General features: G+C 35.7%; 5 protein-coding genes and 1 long non-coding RNA gene across 6 annotated transcripts in view; 2 read left to right on the top strand and 4 right to left on the bottom strand.

Annotated features, from left to right (window-relative positions):
• The window catches only part of LOC129786432 (uncharacterized), a 49,458-nt gene extending 41,707 nt beyond the window's left edge, over positions 1-7,751 (bottom strand). The window contains exon 1 of the mRNA XM_055821459.1: positions 7,508-7,751. The gene's annotated coding sequence lies outside the window, so the exon portion shown is untranslated. The remainder of the gene's footprint in view (positions 1-7,507) is intronic.
• A 2,644-nt stretch (positions 7,752-10,395) lies between these two features.
• On the bottom strand, positions 10,396-11,557 carry LOC129786539 (60S ribosomal protein L35a). The gene is made up of 4 exons (XM_055821631.1): positions 11,487-11,557; positions 10,831-11,032; positions 10,533-10,760; positions 10,396-10,466 (listed from the first exon to the last, which is right to left on the bottom strand). The coding sequence occupies exons 2-4, from the start codon at positions 11,017-11,019 to the stop codon at positions 10,443-10,445; spliced, it is 441 nt and encodes a 146-aa protein (XP_055677606.1). The 5' UTR covers positions 11,020-11,032; positions 11,487-11,557; the 3' UTR covers positions 10,396-10,442.
• A 5-nt stretch (positions 11,558-11,562) lies between these two features.
• On the top strand, positions 11,563-13,201 carry LOC129786520 (ras-related protein Rab-8A). The gene is made up of 4 exons (XM_055821607.1): positions 11,563-11,783; positions 12,036-12,096; positions 12,209-12,554; positions 12,620-13,201. Exons 1-4 carry the CDS (start codon positions 11,660-11,662, stop codon positions 12,713-12,715), a joined length of 627 nt encoding a protein of 208 aa, XP_055677582.1. The 5' UTR covers positions 11,563-11,659; the 3' UTR covers positions 12,716-13,201.
• Positions 13,202-15,307: 2,106 nt separating this feature from the next.
• LOC129786513 (histone-arginine methyltransferase METTL23) lies at positions 15,308-16,628 on the bottom strand. The gene has a single exon (XM_055821599.1). It carries the CDS (start codon positions 16,542-16,544, stop codon positions 15,825-15,827), a length of 720 nt encoding a protein of 239 aa, XP_055677574.1. The 5' UTR covers positions 16,545-16,628; the 3' UTR covers positions 15,308-15,824.
• Positions 16,629-16,742: 114 nt separating this feature from the next.
• The window catches only part of LOC129786437 (kinesin-like protein KIF3A), a 30,294-nt gene continuing 23,323 nt past the window's right edge, over positions 16,743-23,713 (top strand). Inside the window, exons 1-2 of the mRNA XM_055821476.1 lie at positions 16,743-17,089; positions 17,361-17,576. Of these exons, the coding sequence (XP_055677451.1) occupies positions 17,084-17,089; positions 17,361-17,576 (222 nt within the window). The 5' untranslated portion in view covers positions 16,743-17,083. The remainder of the gene's footprint in view (positions 17,090-17,360; positions 17,577-23,713) is intronic.
• LOC129786546 (uncharacterized) lies at positions 18,200-23,026 on the bottom strand. Its single transcript, XR_008750135.1, has 3 exons — positions 22,812-23,026; positions 22,442-22,527; positions 18,200-19,709 (listed from the first exon to the last, which is right to left on the bottom strand). It is a non-coding gene; the product is annotated as an uncharacterized LOC129786546 (long non-coding RNA).

Below are 23,713 nucleotides of genomic sequence, written 5' to 3' on the forward strand. Positions count from 1 at the left end.
AATAGTGTTATATTCCGGCCGGACGGACGGACGGACGGCCGGCCGGCCGGCCGGCCGGAAAGATTTTCGGCGCCACCATTTTTTGGAATGTAGGGACCCTAATTCGTGCTCATCCTAAGTTTGAGCCCGATCTGACGACTTTGCATTTTTGAGTGTACACAGAAGCTGTGCTTCTTTCAAGAAAGAATCACAGCTAAAAAGAATAAATATCAAACTTTAAAATAAAAAGCAGCATTAAGCGTTCTAAAAGAAATGTAAGATGATACATAAAAAACATGTTAAACGTGTTAATCATTAGAAAAAAAATTAAAAGGAATGTCATACGTTAAAATTGCTCCGTAAGAAGCCTCTAATTTGAATATAACTGCCGTTGATAAGGTTCAGCTTAGTTACCTATCTTAATTTTCTTAAATCTCAACTCTTAGGTCATGAAAGATCACCCAATTTAGGCTTACAAAAAACTCAAATCTCAAGATAAAATTTATAAGATTTTTAACCTTTGGAATGCGGAGGCCCTGGTAGTTACGTAGAATGCGAAGGTGGGGTCGTTGAACGACCCCAAAAAGAAAGCCAATTTTCTCCCAAATTATACATACAACCTGGAGTTGTCGGGTTAGTGCCTCTAGATTCCTTATATAGTCCTCTTGCACCCTACACCACAAATTCGCTACCCTAAAACACTTAAAAAGAGATATTAGGGAAAAACATTTTTCACTCATTTTTCACAATTTCTTTTTGAGAAATTTGCCAAGAAAGTTAACCCCAACTGCAATTTTTTTTTCACTCTTCCCCACATTCCCCTCACTTCCCGTAACGTAATAAATGGCAATATTTCTCGAATATTCTTTATTGTTTTGCACATTTACATGCTTCTAATTATGTTTTATGTTGTTTATGCTCTAAGAAATTTTCCGCAGTATGACCGTTACACCAATTTTTGAATTCCCTTTTTTTACATTTTCCTTAATAACTTTTCTTGTGGTGGTCGGATTGAGCTGAAATTTTTACACAACCTCCTCAGATAACCAAGCAACTTATTTCCAAAAGATGGGAACGCTATTTTTTATATTTATTGAGTTATAGCACGAAATATAGCGCTGGGGTCGTTCAACGACCCCGCTCCGCATTCCAAGGGTTAATAAATTTTTTCTAAGAAATTTATAAGAAAGAAAATCCCCGACATCAATATTATATCTCGCAGCCTAAAAAAATCAAACAACGTCGCAACTACTTTTCATATGGATTTATTTAAGCCATTTAGCACCAGCTTGATAAGATTAATTAGTGATCAAGTTAAGGAAATAATTTCTAGCACACGTATACGCGTTGTGACTAAACTCCAATTCTATATATAAAATAAAATTAACCCAATCGCCACGGTGTAAGATGGAAAAGTGCAATGAAGCGTGGTAAAATATTATTGAGATTAGGTACCTGATTTTTTTTTCTAAATTTATTTTCAGCTCAGCACGATTGATTTGTGGTACGATTGTGAACTTGTTGTGCTTATTGCGATAAAATGGTCAAATCTAATCTGGCGCGGGACTTTTCTCAATTAATGGGAATAGGTGAATTCTTGAGATTTCCTAATCTCCACCGTGCGGTGTTTTATTACTCAATCTCCGGATTAATTGTCTGCACGTTTCGTCCTTTTGCCCATTTCGCCGTCTTTTGCAGCGATTTATTTATCTCCAACCGTTGCGCGCGATACTTTTGCTTCCCCCCAATCGCTGTATCATGAATAAATTTATTCATTTTGATCTTTTCTTCTCACACAAAGATTTTTTTTTCAGTTTGCATCATTTTCTTAGAATATTCGTGCGATAATATTTCTTTCATTGTCACATAAGTTGTTTTTTTTGCAATTGATGATATAATTTAATGACGATATAATTGCTTTTGAGGGGGTTGTCATTATAATAAAAGTATGAAGAGAAATAAGTTCTATAGATTTTGAACAGATTTTTTTTCAAAGTTTTTTCATTGATAAAATTTAAAGTCTTATCAATTCATAATTATCCTAATATAAAAACGATTTTTGACAGTAGTAGTATTTAGGGTGGAATTGCTCAATTTTCTCTTTAGGTAGCTTCTGAAATTTTCTCATGAATTTCTCCAGAAAAATCCCGACTTTTGTAGATTCTTTCACATGACTAAAACTTCACGCCAGATGAATTGCGCCTCTCTGGAGCTTGAAAAAAAATTAAGCGCGTGATGCCGTGAATGGGATCGGCACGAGGAAGATCATAAAGAGAGACTGAGGTGGATTAATAACAATATAAATTTGTATTATATTTTTATCACTCACCATTTATTTGGCCCATTTGATCAAACAAGAATTTTCGAAGGAATTCTACTTGATGGATGTGCCAAAATTAGCACGATTTCCACACAAAAAGTACGTCAATGGTGTGAAAGAGAAAAAAATACGATTAAAGTCCAAGAGAACGTGCAAATTTGGATGCTTCTGCATTGACATTTTATGGATTTTGCCATGATAGATTTCGCAAATCCTCCTGCGCTTTGTCCACTACGTATAGGGGAAATTGGGGCTACTTGAAACACTATGAGAAATAAAAATCAAACTGCCGTATCTCTTTAAACGTTAATGAAAGATTCTGGGGGTGAGACCCCATTTTACGAGCCTGGAGGTGAATTTTCCCATATAAAAGCATTGAAGTTACGACCCTTTCACGAAATTTGACGAACAAAGCTACCAACTTTTATTTTCTTTGTAAAAAAAAAAGAATTGAATTGCTGATAAAAAGAAAGCCAGAATGTCTTAATCATTGCTTTTATCTATTAAGTTTAATTATGTATTATCGATAAAACACGTATTCCTATTAAAAAATTATTTCTAAATTAATTTTCTAGTGTAGTTAAGCTTCTTGCCCCGTATTGGGGTTAAATGTTACAACAACAGAATGTTGGAAAACGTCCGCTAAATTATTTTTTCAATTTATTATTAAAGAGAGTTAAAGAATTTCTTTAAAATTAAATAATTAGATTTAGAAATTCATAAATTTTATTCTTTGAAAATTACACCAAATAGCCCCGATTTCCCCTAAAATATATGTAAAAGCACGCCCCCGATTTTTTTCTCACAAAAAAAATACAAACCTTTCTTTATTCTCGTATGAGATCACTTTTTTGCGAGAGTTCAGGGAAAGAAGAGTTTTTTTTTTAATTTTTAAAAAGTCCATCACAAAGTCTGAGGATTTGCTGGCGTGCGATACGACCGCAAAATACGCAAGATAAGCGGGCCCCCAATATTGATCCTCGCTTGTAAATCACTTTAATGGTGAAACGGTGAGGGGCAAATGAGGGAAATTAATTAAGGTTGAAACACTGCTTTTCATGTGATGAAATTCATGATTTATTGAAGACATTCTATAAATTCTTCATTTAATTTGAAAATGGACTTCAGCAACGTAAGGAAAGTTCATAAAAAGGGGATTTTAATTCATTTGATTTGTTTATTAGTTCCTCCATAAGATCTTTCGGATTTTCTCAAAGAAGATTTCCCATTAAATCTTGTTCTTTGGAATCTTCTCAACTGGGGTGAATAGACACAAATGTATAAAGTAAGATAAAACAAATCTTGAAAACTGTTCTCCTATTCACCCCAGTTGACACTATTTTTCAAAGCTTTATCACCGATCAGAGAGAAATTAAATAAATAGGCACCTATTTAATATGGAATCTATTTAATTAAGATAAAGTGCTACTATTTGTCTAACTAAACTATAGGCTAAATAAACAAAATATTATATTCTCTGATTGAATAAAATTAATTTGAATATTCAACGACTTTAATTTCTTCTCTTCCAAAACATTTATTAATAGTAAATTCAAACTGAATTGTAGAAAAAACTGACTTTCTTTGCACGTTTTGCAAATAAAATGTTTTGCATTTAATTAATTTCTGAGGTTTTTTTTTCACTTACAAATGTACTAATAAAAAACAAATTTAAATAGTTGGCAATAAAAATAAATGAACTTTCAGTTTATATTTGGAATTTGGAAATAAAATGTTATTTTTTAGATCGTTTTTTTATAAATCAATTATTTCTAACCAACATTAATGATTTTGATCTCTTCTAGAAGTTAGATAAATATTTTTGTTTATTTAATCTTTGAGAAAATTAATTTTTGTCTGGAGTTTTATTCACGTAATTCTCGTAGAAAAGGATAACTCAAAAAAGATTTTTATAAATGACTTTATTGTACTAAACGTTTTTATAAAAGTTCAATAATTAAAAATTAAAGTTTATTGAGGATTTTTTTGTAAAAGAGAAAGTAAATTAAATCATTAAATATCCTGAATCGGCATCAAAGGGTTCGATTAAGGAAATCCTCTCCTATTTTTAAAAATCTTAATAAAAAAAATTTGAAAAAAAATCAATAATTTGGTTTTCCTTAGAATTTCCTTCAGAATTCTTTTTTCATAAGCTTTCTGTACCCTTTGGGAACATCAAGATATCTTTGACTGCCCTGGAAGGTACAAAGAAGCTTCAAAAAAGTTCTCACAATTAATAAATTCCACTAAACCTGTTAATTTAAAGAAAAATTGTAATTTCACAGATTTTCCTTCTTTCTTGAATAATTTTATATCTCGGATATTATTCTTATAATTTCAAATGATTTTCTAATGGTTTTTTTAAAAATCTTTTACAAAATATGGGAATACCAAACATTTAGGTCTTGTACTTTTCTTGCTTTTCCTAATCTCCACAACAAAATGAAGACAAATTAAGGTATTTATGATAAAGGTCAGAAGACAGAATATATAAGAAGTCGACAGGTGAGATCTTGTTGCGCAATACTGCAACCTGATATCATTTACATAATATATATACATATTAGTTTAGAGAGAATAATCCCGCTTAAATTCTATTGTTTCTTCTGATTACATTTGGGGAAATTTACAAAAAGAAGAAAAGAAGGAACTAAAAAAAACAGCGTAAGAGATAAGAGTGCAATTTACTTTGAATTGTACTCGTATGTCTTTAGAGATTACATTTTATACCATTTTCGCCTTTGATACGCAATTTCTTAGGTGAATATTTTCTCTATTTTTTTTTTCACCTTAACAAATTGAATAAAGTGGGCAAGAGAGGTTATTTTGTCGGCTTGTTATGAGAAAAAGATACATATTGGAGCACATTACGTTGGACATGGAAGGTAAATTTACTAAAACTTACGGCGAATAAATTGTGCAATAGGGGAGGGAAATGTGGATGGATTAAGAGGGAAAATATTGACTGAATTAGAAGAAGAAGAAATTTACCCAAATATTTTAAGTAAAGGTAAAAGATGAGAAGAGAATAATCAAAGGTGTCACAAAGAGCGTCGTAAAATCATCCAACAATAGAATTATTAATACAAATTTTCCCGGAAAACCCATCTGTGGTGAAAAACACGTAAATACAGAGATTTTCAGATGGTGATACTGTATGAAGAAGAGACTCAACTTGCATCTAATTTAGATGGCAATCTCTCACATTGTTGATGCAATGTGAAGGTGAAAATTTATAATCTCTTGTTGTTTTTTCTTGCCTCTCCTTGCAAACATATTATCCAACAAAGTTATATTTTACTTTAACTTGTAATTAATTATGTAAATTGAAAATGATGCAGCAATGTGCGAAATTGATTAAGTTTTACTATTTCTTGTGAATCTCCAACGAAAGCTTATTTCTTGTTTCATTGTTGAGCACTTTCTCAGGGGAAAAGTAAATAAAACAAGTTCAGTGTAACAAACATTCAAAAAAAAAAAAATTGCAAATGTCTCTCCTGGAATAAAAATCTGATTTGATTGACGTCAACCTTCGTAAACTTTGTAAGATGTAGGACAAAGTGCATCCAGATAAAAAAAATTTTAATTAGTTCAATGAGAAAGGTCAGAGAGTTGTTGAAAAATTTAGTTTAATTGCAACAACAAAAATAATAATAAATTAATTGCTTTGGCGGGTGTGTTGGGAGAGAAAATGTTCCTCTAATGATTCAGTATTTTCCCTCCACATCAATTAGACTTTAATAAGTTGCTAAATTATTAGTGAAACCTGAAATATATAAAGCAGAAAGTTGATTTTTTTGTGCCTAAAGGCACGGGTTATCGCAAGTTTTTCAATTTTTTACGAAAAAACATTCAATATTTGTTCAAAAGGCAATAAAACATTTAACTTGTTCACCGTCAAATGGAAAATTCTGCCAAATTGTTTTTTCTTCTCTCTTAAATTATGTTGAAATTTTTCCAGGGAAACAGGTGAAATCTTTCTACGGGGAAGTACTATTTTTGGGGTTTGCTTATTTTCCATAGAGGGGAAATAGAATGTTATTTAAGCTTATTTATTGGCGAGGCACGTGCGTGAAAATATTGCCAACTTTTCCTGGAAATGCGACTTGGAAAATTTTATTGATAGTATCAGTGGCAAATTCCCTCCAGAACTTAAGTAAATTCCAATGAAATAAAATTAATATTTTCATATTTGCGATAAAGGCGATGGAAATTGAGGTAGAGCTTTTTCATTTTATTTTGTGTTGGAGTATATGACTGAAGTAGGGGAGACCGGGGTAAAAATAGTCAATTTGCATAAATCCTTATGTGCAGGATTCTCCAAGGGCAAGAAAATTTCCTCGATAGGTCAATCTTATAGGAAATTTCCTGGCCTACAACTTTGTCTCAGACCACTTTTCTCTATCTCCACGGGAAATATGAGTTTTCGAGCTTTTCCTAAACCCTTCCGCTTCTGACTATTTTTAAACGCGGCGGGTAAATATAGTCACCAGTAGGCTAAATAAAGTCGGTCGAATTTTCCGACATTTTCAATGATTTTCCACCTGAGAGATTGATAGTAGTTGATAGCTAAACTTCTCACCTTTTGATCCGCGACAAGGAATTTCACTTTTATACGCACTAAAACAGAGAATTTTGCGATTTTCTCAAACACGCCATTTTGCAACAAATGAATAGAAAATATGCCAAAAATTTCGATCTCCCATATGATTTACATGGGATGACTAGATCTACCATAAGGGGTATGTTTTGATTCAAAAAATTGTAGAGAAAAATCATTAAAAGTTATTGAAGAATACACCTTGGCAATGTTTTCTGTAGTAACCCAGCTAGTGAAAAAAATTATCAGATTGGAAAATTGCTGAAGGAAAACTTCGGAAAACGCGTTTTTCTCAATACGCAAAAGTTTGGGAAATGGGCCAAAAATCTATTTTCATTTTTTACTCCTAAAGTACTGATCGGATAACCTCCAAATTACTGTCAAAAATTATAGGTTGGTAAGGCTTTGCACCCTAATTTTTTCCGATTTTTCCGATTTATATTTTGGGAGAAATTGGCATTTGAAAATTCCAAAATGACTATTTTTACCCCGGTCTCCCCTATACAAGTAAAGAATAAATTATATTCTTCTAAATTAACTATGTAATATATAGATTTAAGACATTTTTAGCCCCGCTCTCCCCTAAAAGAAGTGTTTTGTACTCTTACCGTGCTCGACTGCGCTCGTAGGAAGCCCACAAAAGTGAAAGACTCCTGTGGATGAAAAGATACTGAAACACCTGAATTTCCACCTGGAAATGTTCACAAATCCACAAAGTAGGATTTTAGGGTGAAAATTCACCCATTTTCCCAACTTTTCAGTGAGTTTTTCTTTTGCAAACCAACAAAACAATTTTATTGAGCACACTGCAAAACGGATTGACCAAAAACACTGAAAGCAACTTCTTTGGCAAATGCAGTGATTCAAATAACGACATCAAATTCCATTCGTCACCTAGTGCTCTCTCATTCCAGCACATGGGATCTCCCATGCTTCTCTCTCCTTTCCCATTTTCACCTGTTCACCTCACTTGCCCCATCCGATCTTCTCAACGGTATGGCCGTGAAAGCTAATTCGTATGCAGTAGCTGTGATTTCTTAGTGAACCATTGGATATTAAACTCAACTTCCCCTATTCCTAACAATCTAGCGGACTTGACAAATTCATAAATAAATGTTTTGGATGATATTACATAATCTAAAAATATTCCAACTTTTGTAGAGATCTCTCAGGATAAGCATTAAAAATGTACGGGTAAGCTGACCAAGCTTACGAGAGCTGTGTTTCTTTCAGTGTACCAATTTTGTGAGAGCAAACTAGAACGCGAATTTGTTTAAATACGCGCAAAGTCGGGAAAAGTAGAAAAGTCATCCCCCAAGAAATCTTTAAAACGCCATATCTCGGGAACGGCTCCATAGATTTTCGAGTTTGAGCTATCGTTGGAAAGGTCTTAACCTCAACTATAACATATTAAAATATGAAGTAAATCGATAATGGCATTTTCGAAATATTCGAGTTCGAAATTTTCGAAAACTTTGTTTTTGACTTTAGTGCCTCTTGCGGTCATTTTTCGAAGTTGCAATGTTCTAGACATTTGTAGGGTTTCACGAAACCTTTCATTTGCGCTTGAGTTGATCAAAATCGGACTTGTAGAACCCGAGATATGACATGCTAACTTTGGAAGGCTATATCTCGAGAACGGCGACATAGATTTTCTTCATTTTTGGCATGGACCTAGATAATATAGTCAGCTATAACATATCAAAAAATGAAGCAAATCGATAATGGAGTTTTCGAGATATTCATCGAAAACTCATCGAAAATTTTGTTTTTGATTTTTGGCCCCCTAGCGGTCACTTTTGAAACTTCGTATGTTCTAGAAAGTTGTAGGGTTTGTTGAGATCTTTCATTTGACCCCGGGTTGATCAAAATCGGTCAAGCCGTTTTCGAGTTATGGTCGATTTTCGATGAAAAATTGTGGCGGCCATATTGACTAAACGGCTTGACCGATTTTCGAAAATGAGGTATCGTTGGAAAGGTCTTGATGGCCCCTACAACATATCAAAATTTCAGACCTCTAGCTATAATAGGGGCTGAGATATAGCGAAAACAAAATTTTGAGGTTATTCAAAATGGCGGACGGGGGGGTGGGGGGTAAAATTTGACCTCATAATCGGACGTCTTCCAGTCGATATTTAAACTTTGCCGTTTACCGCAAGTCTCTATCTATTACCGTTCTCTCGCAATTTAGTGTTATACTACGGACGGACGGACGGCCGGCCGGCCGGCCGGAAAAATTTTTTTTTGGCGCATACGTTTTTTGGAATGTGGGGACCCTAATTCGTGCTCATCCCAAGTTTGAGCCCGATCTGACGACTTTCGATTTTGCTCGGTACACAAAAGCTGTGTCTGAAAGAAACACAGCTAATATATTGAAAATGACGAACTCTCAAAATTCCAAAAGCACTTGAAAAAGTGAAAAAAAAAATGATTTTTGTCAAATAAAAGAAAATTTATTATCGGATTTTACCCAAACTCGGTACGATTGATTATCCCAGATTATCCCTACGGGAAGTATAAACTGTGGAGAAATGGATTTTCTAGCATTTACCATACTTGAGATATTTCCTTTAATGACTGCCAAAGTGGCCAAGTTACCGTCTTTCCCTAAATAAAAAATTATGTTTCATAGATAAGATAATTGTTTATTTCTTTTTCCATTTTCTGCGTCTGCCGACGACTTCATTACCAACCTCACCGAGAAAACGGCAGAAAACTCGGATCACTGGTTGTATATGCCAGAGAATTCATATTTACATTCAATTTACATATTTATATACAAGACACTTGAAATTATACAATGCAAAAAGTTTTCCCCACAAATTAAAAAAATGTATGAGAGTTTCTCGGCAGAGCTGAAATGGAAAAAGTAAGGGCCAGCAAAATTCCAGTAAAGGAATGTATGGTGCTGGTCCTGGGTTCAGAAGGAGTTTGCCTAGGATCACGGATAGAAAAAAAAGGAAAAGAAAGAAAATAAAAAAAAAGAAAGCATTCCTGACGTAAGATCAGGAAGCAAAGCCGAGCCACCAGGGAACGGCAAAAGAGGAGTAAAAACAAAAGCAAAAACAGAAGAGGGGAGAGAGCAAGAGAGGAGCAGTCACAAGGACCATCGAAGAGAGAGATTCCTGATAAAGGACACCTCCAAGCGAGCCACGGAAGCCGAATCAGAGGTCGGCAGTTATTAAATTAAGAGATTTGAATAATTTACAATAGCTGTGGTTTGAAAAACAAACAGAGAAAGATCACTGGAGATCTTCATTTTCATGGAGAAACATTGGAAATTCCATGGACATTTCCAAACATCTTTTATTCTTTCCGCACTTTTTAAAGGGATCGTTTTAAAAATTTCTTTTTCTTTCAAAAAAATGCTGACTGAGAAAATGAAAAATTAATTGTTTTCTCTGTAAAATAAACATTCTGATTATCCTCAAACACGATTTTAATAATTTTAATCATCTGCTGAATAAACCAATGAACGGAATTAAATAAAAAATCCTTTTTTTTTTCATTCAAGAAAGTTGTTTTTTATTAAGTTATAGAAACTTAAATTGTGGATGGGTACAACATCTGAAAGGAGAAAAAAAACCAATTATTAGAAAAAATTAGACAATAATTTTAAAAGGAAAAACTCACAATGCGAATGCGGTGTCCCATGGCGTGACCGGGAAGGTTCCTGCGGAATTTAGCACGAACACATCCGGTGTTTCCGTGCAGTCGTGTCACTTTCCCCCAGACAGCGCGCATCTTGGTCTTCTCCTTGGGTCTCTGGGGCAGACTCTGGCGCGTCTTGGCTCTGTACACGTACACACAGCGTTTGCCAATGTAGAAGCGCCCATCCTCCTTCCGCCGGCATCCCTCAATCTGGACAAGAAGCAAACATTTAGAGTGACTTCCAGGAATATGGGAAAGAATTGCAAAGAGATTCTCTTACCTTCAGGATAACCTGATTCTCGTGTTGATTCCTCAGACCACGCTTGTAGCCAGTGAAGACGGCTTTGGCGTAGAGACGTGCTGGACGACGAGGCCTGGAAGTGTGTACCTTCTCCTTCTTCTCAGGTTTTGCCGCCACAGGTGCCTTGGCAGCTTTGCTGGGTTTGGTTGCCTTCTCAACATCTGCCATTGTAGCTTAGTATCTGCCGGGAGCACAAGAAAACACAAATTATCCACTAATCACAAAGAAAACAATCTCTCCACTGAGTTTCCGGGAATGTTTGTCATCTGTCGGAAAGTTAGGTTATGTACACGTGAGATTTTCCTTGATTTCACTGGGATTTCCTCAAATTCTTGGCAGTTTTCACTCGGAAGGAAGTTTCTAGGAGTGAAAAGCTCCTCTTGGGGCTTCCTTAGCAGGGAAATTGATGGAAAATTAAAGTTTCCACGGAGATTTGTTTGATGGCCAAGTAGGTAGGAATCCAACATAAATCCACAATCATCCGCAATTTCCCACTGGATTTTCACAATCCTCTTTCCCCAGAGGATGCACTGGGAATTCAACTTTCCAACAGACGACATATTTTCCTTGGGAAACTCGTGATATTGGGAAATTTTTGTAGTTTTTTCGAGAATGGAACACAAGAGCAAACATACCGGATATTTATCGCGATTGGAAAGAGCTGTCAAGAAAACTTAACGAAAAATGCCAAGATGGTGCGATTTGTGGCGCCCCTCTGTGGTGGGTGTGGGGAAACTCGGTGACATTTGACAGTGCAACATATATATAATAACTTTTAATACAATTCCTTTTTTTAGCAAAGAAAATAATGGCTAAAACGTACGATTATTTATTTAAATTATTGTTAATCGGCGACTCTGGTGTTGGGAAAACATGCATACTTTTCCGCTTTTCCGAGGACGCCTTCAATACCACGTTCATTTCGACTATCGGTGAGTCCGGGTTGATTCATTCGTCTCGTCACTTTTTTTTCCATGGAGAAAATTTCCGGGCTGACGACGGGCCGGGACGGGGGTGGTGGGTGCAGTAGACTCGGGGGCACCAGCTGCTCTCTCGGTGACGCATCCATTGTGTGGGGGTGGCTCTGGGGATGGGGCGTCTGTGGGAAAATTGCCGTGGAAATCGCATGAGTGCCTTTGACGGGGAAATCACAATTTTCGGGTTTTGTTTTCTCTCTCTTGCAGGAATCGACTTCAAGATTCGCACCATTGAGCTCGATGGCAAGAAGATTAAACTACAGATATGGTAAGATGTGGAAAGTGTGGTCACAAGGAGGGGATTTTGTGACGAATTTGTTTTGATTTCTCAACGTCGTGGCATTATCTTCTTTTCTCTCTGCAAAAAAACAAAATTTTAGGGACACAGCGGGTCAGGAGCGTTTCCGGACAATAACCACTGCCTACTACCGCGGAGCAATGGGTATAATGCTGGTGTATGACATCACACAGGAGAAATCCTTTGAGAATATCAAGAATTGGATTAGAAACATCGAGGAGAATGCCTCGGCGGATGTGGAAAAGATGCTGCTGGGCAATAAATGTGAGCTGAATGAGAAGCGCCAGGTGACGAAGGATCGGGGGGAGCAATTGGCTGTTGAGTATGGAATTAAGTTCATGGAGACATCGGCAAAGGCAAAGATAAACGTCGAGGAGGCTTTTTTCACACTTGCCAGGGATATTAAGGCGAAAACGGAAAAACGAATGGTGCGTCAACTTTTCCTCTTCCTTCTTCATTGACAATTTATTCAATTTTTTTTTTGTTATTTTAGGAAGCAAATAATCCTGCAAAGGGGGGCCATAAACTCAAGGAGGCAGAAGCTGTGAGAAAACCCCACAATTGGCTCTCGAGATGTAGTCTCCTCTGACCTGGATGCCCTCCTACACTGTCCACATCTCTCTTTCCACCTCTCCCCTCTCTCATTCAAGCTCTGGTCGGCAATAAATCAGTCATTTCCTTCTGATGAGGAAGTAAATAGAAACTTCATCAGCGCACAGAAAACTTCGTGTCAGCGCACATCCGGAAAGGCACACAAATTAATGGAAAATCAGGAAGAAAACAGCAGAAAAGGCAGAGCTGCAAGGTAGGACAAAATCCCAGTAAAAAAAAAAAGATTTGAATCCCAATTTCTCTTGCACAATGCTGTATGGAGGAAATTCTCCCGGATGGACTTTCAATCACCTCCCCTCACAACACTACTACTCCCCAGAGCTCCCCCAGGAGAGAGGGTGAGAGAGATAATGATAAATACCATGAATTTACAAGGAAAAGCAAAACGAGAGAAAAAATGATAAAAGACGATCACATTTATAATTTATTTTTAGAAGAAAAAATGAGAGAGAATAGCTACTTATCGAATCTTTTTCCTCAAATATCTCCCTTTATTGTTTTTTTTTTTTCTTTATTCCTCTGTGCGGGCTTTTTTTCTCTCGGAACAAATCAGGAGAAGGAAAGAAAATCTCACAAGGAACACTCTCTGGGTTCCATGAAAAATTCTTTTTTTACACGATAAACCCAGAAATCTTACCCAAGCTGTGATTCTTATAATGGGCTAATGGTTTTGCGTTGATATTTGATTAATATGCAAAGTATGTACTTTTTCTTGAGAATTGAGGGATGAATATGATCTAAAAAAAATCTTTTCTTATAAATCACAAGCAGAAGTTTATGGCTCAATTAACTTAATAAATCAGGCTTTTGTTTAGCATTATTCCTTTTTTTTATAAATCAGTCATTTTGTGGAAAAAATTAGTAGGGACGACGTTGAATAATTCGGAGAGAATGAGATTTGGGCTCGCCGGAAGCGTCGTAGATCAAGAAAAATCGGCTCATCTTGATGATGTATTTTTTCATTATCAATGACGGAGTTTAGACAGTTTAAGTATTCACAAATTTTAGCCCCTGAGCAAGGTAGACAGTGTTCTGTCAAAAGCTTGGAAAATCTTTGTGTTTTTCTAGACACAGTTTTTCTTACCAGCCACGCTTCCGGCGAGCCCAAAACTCATTCTCTCCGGACTTCAAATTTAATTAAAAATCTTTTTAATGAGAACTGAGGAGCTTAAGTCTAAAATGAACGAGAAAATTGAGTGGCTGCGAGTTAGTTTAATAGAAAATGATAGTTTTTTAGTTAAATTTGATCTTGATTCTGAGATTTCATTATAAAAATAATTCATTTAAACAATTTGATGTAGACTTTCAATTGATTTCAACGGATTTTCATCAGGCGCCGCATTTGATAGGATTTTTATTTTTAATTGATATTTATTGCTTGTTTAAAATTTCTTTAAAAAAAAGTCCTAAATATGATATACTTAAAAATCTGTCCTAAATAAGGTTATTTCCGTTTTAATCTGAATCTTTCTATTATACTGTATAAAGTACGTTTAGCTTTTTTTTTTTCTTACTTTGAGAGCATAAAAATAGCTTAAAACATGAATAGATACAGTTAAGGGAAAAATTTTAGTTAAAAATTGAATTTTCTGGATAATTCTTCATCAGAGCTCGCGATTTAAAAAAAAATACTATGTAAATCTGTGTTAAAGGAAATTAGAAATTAGGGCTCCGAAAAATCTAATTTTTCGATGCTTCGAATTGTTGAGAAAAAATCGAAGCACTGCAAAAGAACTGCTTCGTTTTCAAAATGCTTCGATTATTCGAATAATCGAATAAGATTCGAAGCTTCGAGTAATTTTTTTTTTAGATATTCGAAGCTTCAAAGCTTTTTGAAATATTCGAAGCTTCGAAGCATTTTAGGTATTCGAAGCGGACGGACAACAGGTTTTAAAAATGCACAATTGAGCTGCGCTTATTTTTGTGAATTTGCATAGCTTTAAGAACTTTTTTTTTCATGCTTTAGGATAAATCCTTCCGACTGCGTCGGAAAAAAAATTTATTTATTATAAAATTCTCCTCAAGCGCGAAGCGCCTTTAATAAGAAAAACTATTGTCCTTAAGAATTTTTTTTTAATCTTTTTTTTTAAAGGTGTCTTCAAGCGCGAAACGCCTTTAATAAAAAACTAATCAGAAAAAAATCAATTTTTCTGTTTGAAAAATAGACAGTTTCGTTCTAATTAGAAACTTTGACAAATTCTTGTAGGGAAATAAAGTTTTTTTTTAGTTTTCGTAGTAATTTTCATAATTATTGAGCCTTTTCTTTATATTTTATCGAAAAATTCTTTTTTTTGTAGTACCTGATGAAGACATTAGTTGATTCTAAAGATTTTTAAATTTCATTTAAATTTTTCCCATAAATTTTTATTTTAGCAAATAATTATTTTTTCATCTATTTCCTACCTAAAATTCACAACAACCTCAAAAAAATCAAATAAAACAAATAAGCTATACTCTTAAGCCCCTCGTCGATTGATTGCAATATCTGTGACTTACAACATTTCATTCATAGGAATCACAGCTGAAGCGATAAAAAAAATTAATACACAAAGATTAAATAAAAAAAAACTATGATAATTTCCTTTGTATATTTTCTAAATGATTTTTTTTTACTACATTTTGTGTAATTTGTAGAGAGGTATAAAATTTAAAAGTTATTCACAGAAAAAAAAGTCTCGTTGGCCTTTTTTTATCTCTCATTTGCGTCTCTCTTTTTTGTTGCATAATATTCTTGAGGGTTTGTTGGGAAAAATGCGATAAGGAGATTTTTTTGCTTTTGCTGCTGTGACCCTCCTCAGTCGATGTTGCGGGCTTTCTGAACACTGAGAACTCTGCCCTCGAGGTGGTGGACTTGATTGTTGGTGGCAGCGATAAATCCGTCGTGAGTGCTGAACTCGACGAATCCGTAGCCCTTGGAGAGGCCGGTTGTCTTGTCGAAGACAACAGAGGTGGAGGCGACGTGTCCAAATTTGGAGAAGTACATCTTTAAATCCTTCCCAGCGGCAGTCCACGGGAGGTTGCCGACGAAGACACGATGGAAGCTCCTTATCAATGAGACTCCGCCGGACATTGTTGTTGAAGATCAATTAATTCTGCGGGGTGAGAGTTATTTCCAGTAGGTGGATGGTGTGACCACCCATGAGACGCCTCAAACTGATGTCAAGACCAGCGTTGATGCCGCTGAGACTAACGTTGGCACACCGAAGTCTCCACTTCTTCAGCAAAGCCTCAATGGACCAATCTGAGCTTCTCTCTTGGTATGTGAAGAGAAACTTTGCCCCAGGATTGTGTTCCAGAAGGAATGAGACGGTTACGAGGATTTCCTCAAAGACAGTTGGATCGTAGAAGCAGTCAGATCCAATAATGAGATCAATGGGACCAAGATTGAAGAGGCTATTCAGCAGGAGGCCCCACGAAATCCCCGTTACAGCAATATCCTCGCCAGGAGTGAGATTGTTGAGAAGGCAACACCGATTGATGTGAGAGAGTGTCTTAGGGAGGGTGGCGTGATCTGAGAGCGTCACCTGAGCACCACACTTTGCCGCCAAGATACCCGGAAGGGATGTACCGGCACCGAGTTCGAGGATACGCTTGTTGACAAGAGATTCTCGGCGTTGCCACAGGAAGAGGCTGAGAATGGGGGCACACGGCCAGGTGTATGAGCTGTAAGCTGCTTGCCGCAACTCCGGGATGAGGATTTCAACGTCAGGAAGTTCCTCACCGCCGTACCCGTGGGAATCACGACCAAAGATGAATTTTCTTATATTTTCCGCGGAATTTGAGCTTTCCACCATTGAGAGTGTCATTTTTGACGGCTTCTCTTGCGCGCCGGAGAGAAAAGGCGGCCGCAATAAATTTTTTTCTGCCTTTTCTGCTCCTCTTGTGGGCGGTGGAAATTGGAGATTTTTAACAAATAAAGGAAGAATAGAGTTGGGGAGTCAGGAAAAGCTAGAATTCTGACGAGGACCCAGTCTTATGAATGCCAACGAAGCCTCCCCCTTTGAGGATTTACTGGAAGAGCGAATGGGGATGAAAAATCCTAGTTTTTCATGTTTCCAGCATTGTTTTGAATGGTGAAATATCTCTTTTAGTTTAAAACGTTTCGAATAATTTATATTCATCATCAGTTTGATGTCTTTGTGGCTTTTTTTCCAAGAAATAGGAAAACTGCAGTGGGAGGGAAGAAACAGGAAAACGGAAAATGACCAAAAGAAAAGTCAAACTGTCAAAAGTAAACGAAAATTCAAGTTGGTATTGACAGAACGGAAAAGAAGAAACAGAAGGGAGGAAAAAAGTTGTGTTGTTTTGGAAAAACTTGGAAAATTGCAAAGAAAAACAACACAAAATGCCGGTGAGTGGTCCTAAATTAAATCTCCTGCACTCTAGTTTTGTTATAAATCCAAAAATCCTTAAATTTTGATGAGATTTCTTAGAAATAAGGGCATATTTTGGTTTTCAGAGGTGGAGGTGGAACGTCAAACTTCCCCCCTGAAAAGAAAAATAAATAATTCATAAAATTTCACCTTTTTCTCAAGAAATTGCATAAATAATTGAAAAAAAGAGAGCTTCTAGGTGAACTCATTGAGTTTGTTGAGAGTAAATTTTGGTGTTTCGTTATGCAGGAGGAACAGGAGCAGCAGCAAGGGGAGATTGAGAATGTGAGGGTGGTTATCCGGGTGCGCCCCATGGACAAGCTGGAATTGGACGCAGGGGCGAATAATATTGTGAAAGTGGACAAAATCAATCGTTCCATCACAGTGACAAAGCCCTCCAGTAGCCCCGGAGAACCCCCAAAGATCTACTACTTCGACAATGTCTACGGAGAAGAATCAACACAGGTGAGTCCAGAAATTTTATCCTTGATTTCCCTTCACGTTGTGTCCTTCCGGAAGTTCAGATTGGCCACCAATGAGAGGAGATAGAGAAAGCCGTGTTGTGAATGTAGTGATTTGTGATTATTTCTTAACGTGGTTAATTTTGTCTATTGAATGACCTGAGGAAGGACTTAAATAGTCCGAAACGTTGGCCTGAAATAAAAATTAATTAGCCGAGCGTGAGACCGAAAATCCGTCTTTTAAGAAAATCTTCTTCCGGAAGGTGTTGGCTTCCAAATACTTTAAAGAATGATCCACAAGGACAGATAAATCAGAGGATAAATCTATCCAATTATGGGCAAGTCCTTCTTAGAGGCTTCTCATTAGCTAAGTGAATCCACACAGTGGTCACGCACTTTTTGGGGGATGATCCCGTAAGAAATCTGAGAGAGAGATTTTCTACCCACAATTAGCCTAATTATGCGTATTTTCATGTAAACATACGATTTAGCGCATTTTCCAAAGAGTTTGCTGGAAGGGGGTACGCTAAAGTAGGACACGATCTACACATTTTAATTACAGCTTTGGAGGTTTTTTTTTCGCAGCAAAAACCTTCCACGAGAGACTGTAATTAATTGTATAACGCATTATATGCTTTAGTATCTCTTTATTCCATGAGTTTCATCTACAAAATAATTATTATTATAGAGGAATCTAACATGAAAATTATATTTATTCTGTCGGACATTCGTTCTTTTCGTTATTCTTAACATAGAAACCTTAAATGTAAATTTGTTGAATCAATAAGTTTCTTTTTTGCTTAAGTTTTGATTTATTTTATTAAAATGTACTGGTAAGCTGTCCAAGCTTACGAGAGCTGTGTTTCTTTCAGTGTACCAATTTTGTGAGAGCAAACTAGAGCGTAAATTAATTTAAATACGCGCAGTCGGGAAAAGTTGAAAATTAATCCCCTAAGAAATCTTTAAAACGCCATATCTCGGGAACGGCTCCATAGATTTTCGATTTTGAGCTATCGTTGGAAAGGTCTTAACCTCAACTATAATATATTAAAATATGAAGTAAATCGATATTGGCATTTTCGAAATATTCGAGTTCGAAATTTTCGAAAATTTTGATTTTGACTTTAGCGCCTCTCGCGGCCATTTCTCGAACTTGCAATGTTCTAGACATTTGTAGGGCTTCACGAAACCTTTCATTTGCACTTGAGTTGATCAAAATCCGACTTGTAGAACCCGAGATATGACATGCCAACTTTGGAAGGCTATATCTCGAGAACGGCGACATAGATTTTCTTCATTTTTGGCATGGAGCTAGATAATATGGTCAGCTATAACATATCAAAAAATGAAGCAAATCGATAATGGCGTTTTCGAGATATTCATCGAAAAATTTGTTTTTGATTTTTGGCCCTCTAGCGGTCACTTTTGAAACCTCTGATGTTCTAGAGAGTTGTAGGGTTTGTTGAGATCTTTCATTTGACCCTGAGTTGATCAAAATTGGTCAAGCCGTTTTCGAGTTATGGTCGATTTTCGATGAAAAATTGTGGCGGCCATATTGACTAAACGGCTTGACCGATTTTCGAAAATGAGGCATCGTTGGAAAGCTCTTGATGGCCCCTACAACATATCAAAATTTCAGCCCTCTAGCTATAATAGGGGCTGAGATATAGCGAAAACAAAATTTTGAGGTTATTCAAAATGGCGGACGCAGGGGTGGGGGGTAAAATTTGACATCATAATCGGATGTCTTCCAGTCGATATTTAAACTTTGCCGTTTACCGCAAGTCTCTATCTATCACCGTTCTCTCGCAATTTAGCGTTGTACTCCGGCCGGACGGCCGGACGGCCGGAAAAAAAATTTTTTGGCGCATACGTTTTTTGGAATGTGGGGACCCTAATTCGTGCTCATCCCAAGTTTGAGCCCGATCTGACGACTTTCGATTTTGCTCGGTACACAAAAGCTGTGTCTGAAAGAAACACAGCTAAAAAAATAAGAAAATAATCAAACTTACCAATTCGAATAGTTTGAAAAGTGTTGGCCAGTATTTGTTGGCACCCGTCACGTAATTATTCTTGTACGCCGAATCAACTCCTGTTCCTGTTTCACCGGAATTTGCCATTTTGAGGTGCGAAATTTCTATTTTGTTGCGACAATTTTGTATAATTGTTTCATGTAGGTAACACAATACCAAAAATTGTTGATGAAGTGCATGATAGAGAGGAGAAGAAAACATCTCAATTAGTTTAAACTTAAAGTTTTGTATGGATAGAAAACAAAAACATCAAGATAGCAAAATGCAAAGATGTTGTTACTGTGAGAGTCTCATGTGAATGGGGAAAAAAATGTCATGAGAAAGTTTGATGAAGTTTCCATTTTTCCAGCATTTCAATGAAGTCTTGTTACTTTTTTTTTCATTCTCTCGTTCTTCTAAATATATAGTTTTTCTCTTAATTTTTTTTCTTGTCTCACTAGAGCAGACGGAAGTGCAATTGTGTTTTAAAAGGGAGGCAGCAAAAAAAAAACATTCCATTCATTTAGTTCATTTTAGTTACTTTGTATTGTTAAGAGAAAAAAAAATCGTGGAAAATGAGATAAAATTCTTTGGTTAGGCACGTGAAGAAGTTTAATGTTTTTGTGCTACAAAGTGTGGCAAATTTTGTTCTTTAAATTTTTTTTATTGAAAAAGAATTCTACAAAATTTTTTTTTTATTGCAAAATCTTTCAATTCTTGCCATTCGTTGTGGTTAGTGGAGGAGAAGACAATAAAAGGTCCATCATGCCAATTTGATTAATCAATTGTAACACACTCAATTTAAATGACTTTGAATTTTTTTTGATACCTATATTCATTGTTGGACTTGAGCTAAATTTGCTTTATATCAGAGTGCTTCAAATTTTCTTCTTTTAAATGTTTTCTTATGGATGATTATAAATTTTTTTGCGTGTGTTTCTGTGACTTTGCAAATTGAAGAGTTTTCTTCACAGTGGGTGCGATTGATTGTCCACTGGATGGAAAGATATAAAAAAAAGAAAATGAGAAGAAAGAAACTATTTTAAAAATGTTTTTAAATGTGCTTCAGATGTTTTGATCTTTATACACAAGAAAGCTTTTTCATTGATACACTCCACTCACAGATGCATAAACAATTTTATTCCTTCTTGAGATGTTTGTCAGATGGTTATTCTCGTATTTGTTTATCTAAATAATACAATGGGGAGCATTTTTGTTTAATTTATTTCATGGTTTTCTTGAAAATTCTAAGATATTTGAAGAATTTTTCCAATTTAGCGAGAAAATCTCCATGAAAATTCTTATTAAAAGTTCTAAAGGGTTTTACAACCAACAAAAACGCGAAAAAAGATTGTCATCGTCATGACTCGAACCCAGGGTATTTTAGGTGTGAGCAAAGCGCTCTATCCCCTGAGCCATAAAGTAAACAAATAATAAATGTTTGTTATAAATTCTAATTTTCATTATTTGATTTTAAAATCAATTAATTAACGTTTTGAAGATTTTGCTGGGAAATAATAAAGATTTTTTTCATTTTTATGAATATTTTAGCGTTCAACTTTGTTAATTATTTTTGATTTTGAAAATATTTGTAAGTTTTTTAAGGACTTTTAAACAGCTTTAGCAATCTATTAAAGCATAAAGCTCTTCGAAACTTAAAAATGCTCTCAGAAACTAAAATTAGTTAAAATTAATTTAATTTATTAAGGCTCGTGTCCTTAAAATTCTGCTTCATTCAGTAGAATAATGAAATTACTTCAAGAAACCTAATTTAAAGTCCTCAATTTTGCTCCTTACTGTATGGAAAGTAAACATTTCTGCACTTATGTTAAAACTGCATATTTTTCTCAACTCTATTTGTATTATCTGACTGTTGATTCATTCGTTCAAAATGTATGTTTGAGCATAATTTCATAAGTATTTGTGTGTGCCTTATGCGGTAATGTTGGTCAATTCATAACTCTCGCATGTATTAGGGGCGCTGTTTAAATGGCCACAAAAGCAAAAATGTTTATTGCAAAAGAGACGAAGAAGAAGAGAATTTTGTCTTCTTATTATTTTTCCACTAAATCTCATTCATTTGACGCTGTATTGTGTATATTTTCTCAATACCATCAACCTGAATGTATATGCTGGTGAGCAAGTGTTTGAGATTACAATGAGAAGAGGTGCAAAAATATGTTTATTTGTTAGCACATTGAGAGAGAGAGAGAAGGATTGCGATGTTTTTTGATGGTACAAATAATTGTTAAATACTTTGCGTATGTCTCACGCGTGGTCTTCTCCACTTGTTGTAAGTTTTAATGCGCTTTTTTTGTAGTAAACGAGGGTGATGTGAAGGAGAAAATTACAATGAGAGACAATCACACCCGTTTTGCACCAAAGCAACAACGCCCATCCCATATGACACAGAGAGACGCATAATTTGAACATTTTCTCTATGCGAAAAAATGTGCTCACGATCACTTAAGTGGGTTGATTGAATGGGTAACCCCCAAAGATGGGATTCAATGGTTTTTCATGCATTTTCCTCTTTGGTGAAAATGAGGTACACTCCGAGTAAAAAAACTTGAATCGTGGCACAAATGAAGACACACAAAAGTCTCTCTGGGTAGAATATTATCACAAAACTCGCTTTGGGTGTCGTTTGGTGAGAAAGTTTAAACGCGCGGTGTGATGGCATCTTGGCAGAGAGAGAGAATCAATGTTGAGAATGGGCAAGAAAACCAATGAGTATGAGAGATGTTGTTGAAGAAGAAGTGTAAGAATGGAATGGAGAAGACTGCGAGAGAACACGCTTGAGATTTTTTGGGCGAGTGTATCAAACACAGAAAAATAAAATCACAATAAAAACTACCTGCAGTAGACATTTTGAACCCTGCCTATATATGAGATTATTCCACGTAATATAAATAAATTTTGCCTTTGGCGTCTTGAGAGGGTCTAAATCAGAAGGAAAAGAGAAAAGAATTGAGATTTGTTTTGATTTTTCGATTTAAAGAAGTTTCATTCAAAAGAGCATGGAAAGTTTTCTTAATTTTAAACAACTCCACCCTCTTAAACACTCTTCTTCTTCTTTGTCTCACGTACACCGCTATAATGAAGAATTTTAATTTAAAAAAAAGCAAATGCAGAGTGGAGTGAAATTGTTCTGATAAATACACAACAAGGGACAACATAAACTTTGATTGAAAAAAAAATAAAATAAAATAAATCACTCAACACACCAAAGTTCACACAAGAGAGTGTTCAAAGAGAGAGACTCCTCCTCGTGGTAAAAAGACAACCAACTATAAGGCAAGTGTTGAACACGGTATCCAAGAGGGAACTGGCGGGTTTTGCTGTTTGGCGCTATTTAATGTTTCGATGGCTCAACTTCTCGTATATATGGTTGAGTATGTTTTGTATTTGTATGTTGTATTGAAATGTTTTATACACACACACAGCTACAAACTATGCTCAACTTGCCCGGCTTTGCGCGCGTTAGTGCAAAAGAGAACGACTTTTCCAACATAAAATATGTATAGAGCTTTAAAAAAAAAAAAAAGGTAATGTTTCACTTACACGAAGAAGAATGATCAGTGTTGGAGTAAGGAAAATAAGTAAAACTTACGGGCTGTGATTCTTTCTTTGTCAGTGAAATGTGAAATTGACTGAAAATTGAGGATGGGCAAATTTTGAGGAAGGCGTATCTCGCGCACCGAATCACAGCCAACGCGCAGAAATTTTGTGAGAAGCCTTAATCGTGGGCGTTGGCTGTGATTCGGTACGCGAGATACGCCTTCCTCAAAATTTGCCCACCCTCAATTTTCAGTCAATTTCACATTTCACTGACAAAGAAAGAATCACAGCCCGTAAGTTTTACTTACCGTCCTTTCGCTTTATACTGTTCCATCCATGCTATATTTAATTTTTATCTTTGCAGTTATATATATTTATCTTTGCATTTTTATATGTATATATAATGTATATATCTATGCATTTATATACATATATTTCACTTTACTTTTGTATATGTATATATAAAACGCCCCGCTTCGCGGGGCGCGGGACTTAACTAGCTCAAGATATGACACGTAAACTTTAAAAAGCGATATCTCCGGAACGGCTACATAGATTTTCTTCATTT

This window comes from Lutzomyia longipalpis, chromosome 1, assembly GCF_024334085.1.
Source record: "Lutzomyia longipalpis isolate SR_M1_2022 chromosome 1, ASM2433408v1".
NCBI classification, from domain to species: Eukaryota; Metazoa; Arthropoda; class Insecta; order Diptera; family Psychodidae; genus Lutzomyia; species Lutzomyia longipalpis.

Bases quoted from the DNA above. Each gene is read 5' to 3' on its own strand.
- LOC129786539 (XM_055821631.1), bottom strand. From the start codon at position 11,019: ATGGCAGATGTTGAGAAGGCAACCAAACCCAGCAAAGCTGCCAAGGCA. The intron at 10,761-10,830 runs GTAAGAGAATCT...CTTCTTGTCCAG, and splicing joins AGAATCAGGTTATCCTGAAG to ATTGAGGGATGCCGGCGGAA. The intron at 10,467-10,532 runs GTGAGTTTTTCC...TTCTCCTTTCAG, and splicing joins TGGGACACCGCATTCGCATT to ATGTTGTACCCATCCACAAT.
- LOC129786513 (XM_055821599.1), bottom strand. From the start codon at position 16,544: ATGACACTCTCAATGGTGGAAAGCTCAAATTCCGCGGAAAATATAAGA.
- LOC129786520 (XM_055821607.1), top strand. From the start codon at position 11,660: ATGGCTAAAACGTACGATTATTTATTTAAATTATTGTTAATCGGCGAC. The intron at 12,097-12,208 runs GTAAGATGTGGA...ACAAAATTTTAG, and splicing joins AAGATTAAACTACAGATATG to GGACACAGCGGGTCAGGAGC. The intron at 12,555-12,619 runs GTGCGTCAACTT...TTGTTATTTTAG, and splicing joins CGAAAACGGAAAAACGAATG to GAAGCAAATAATCCTGCAAA.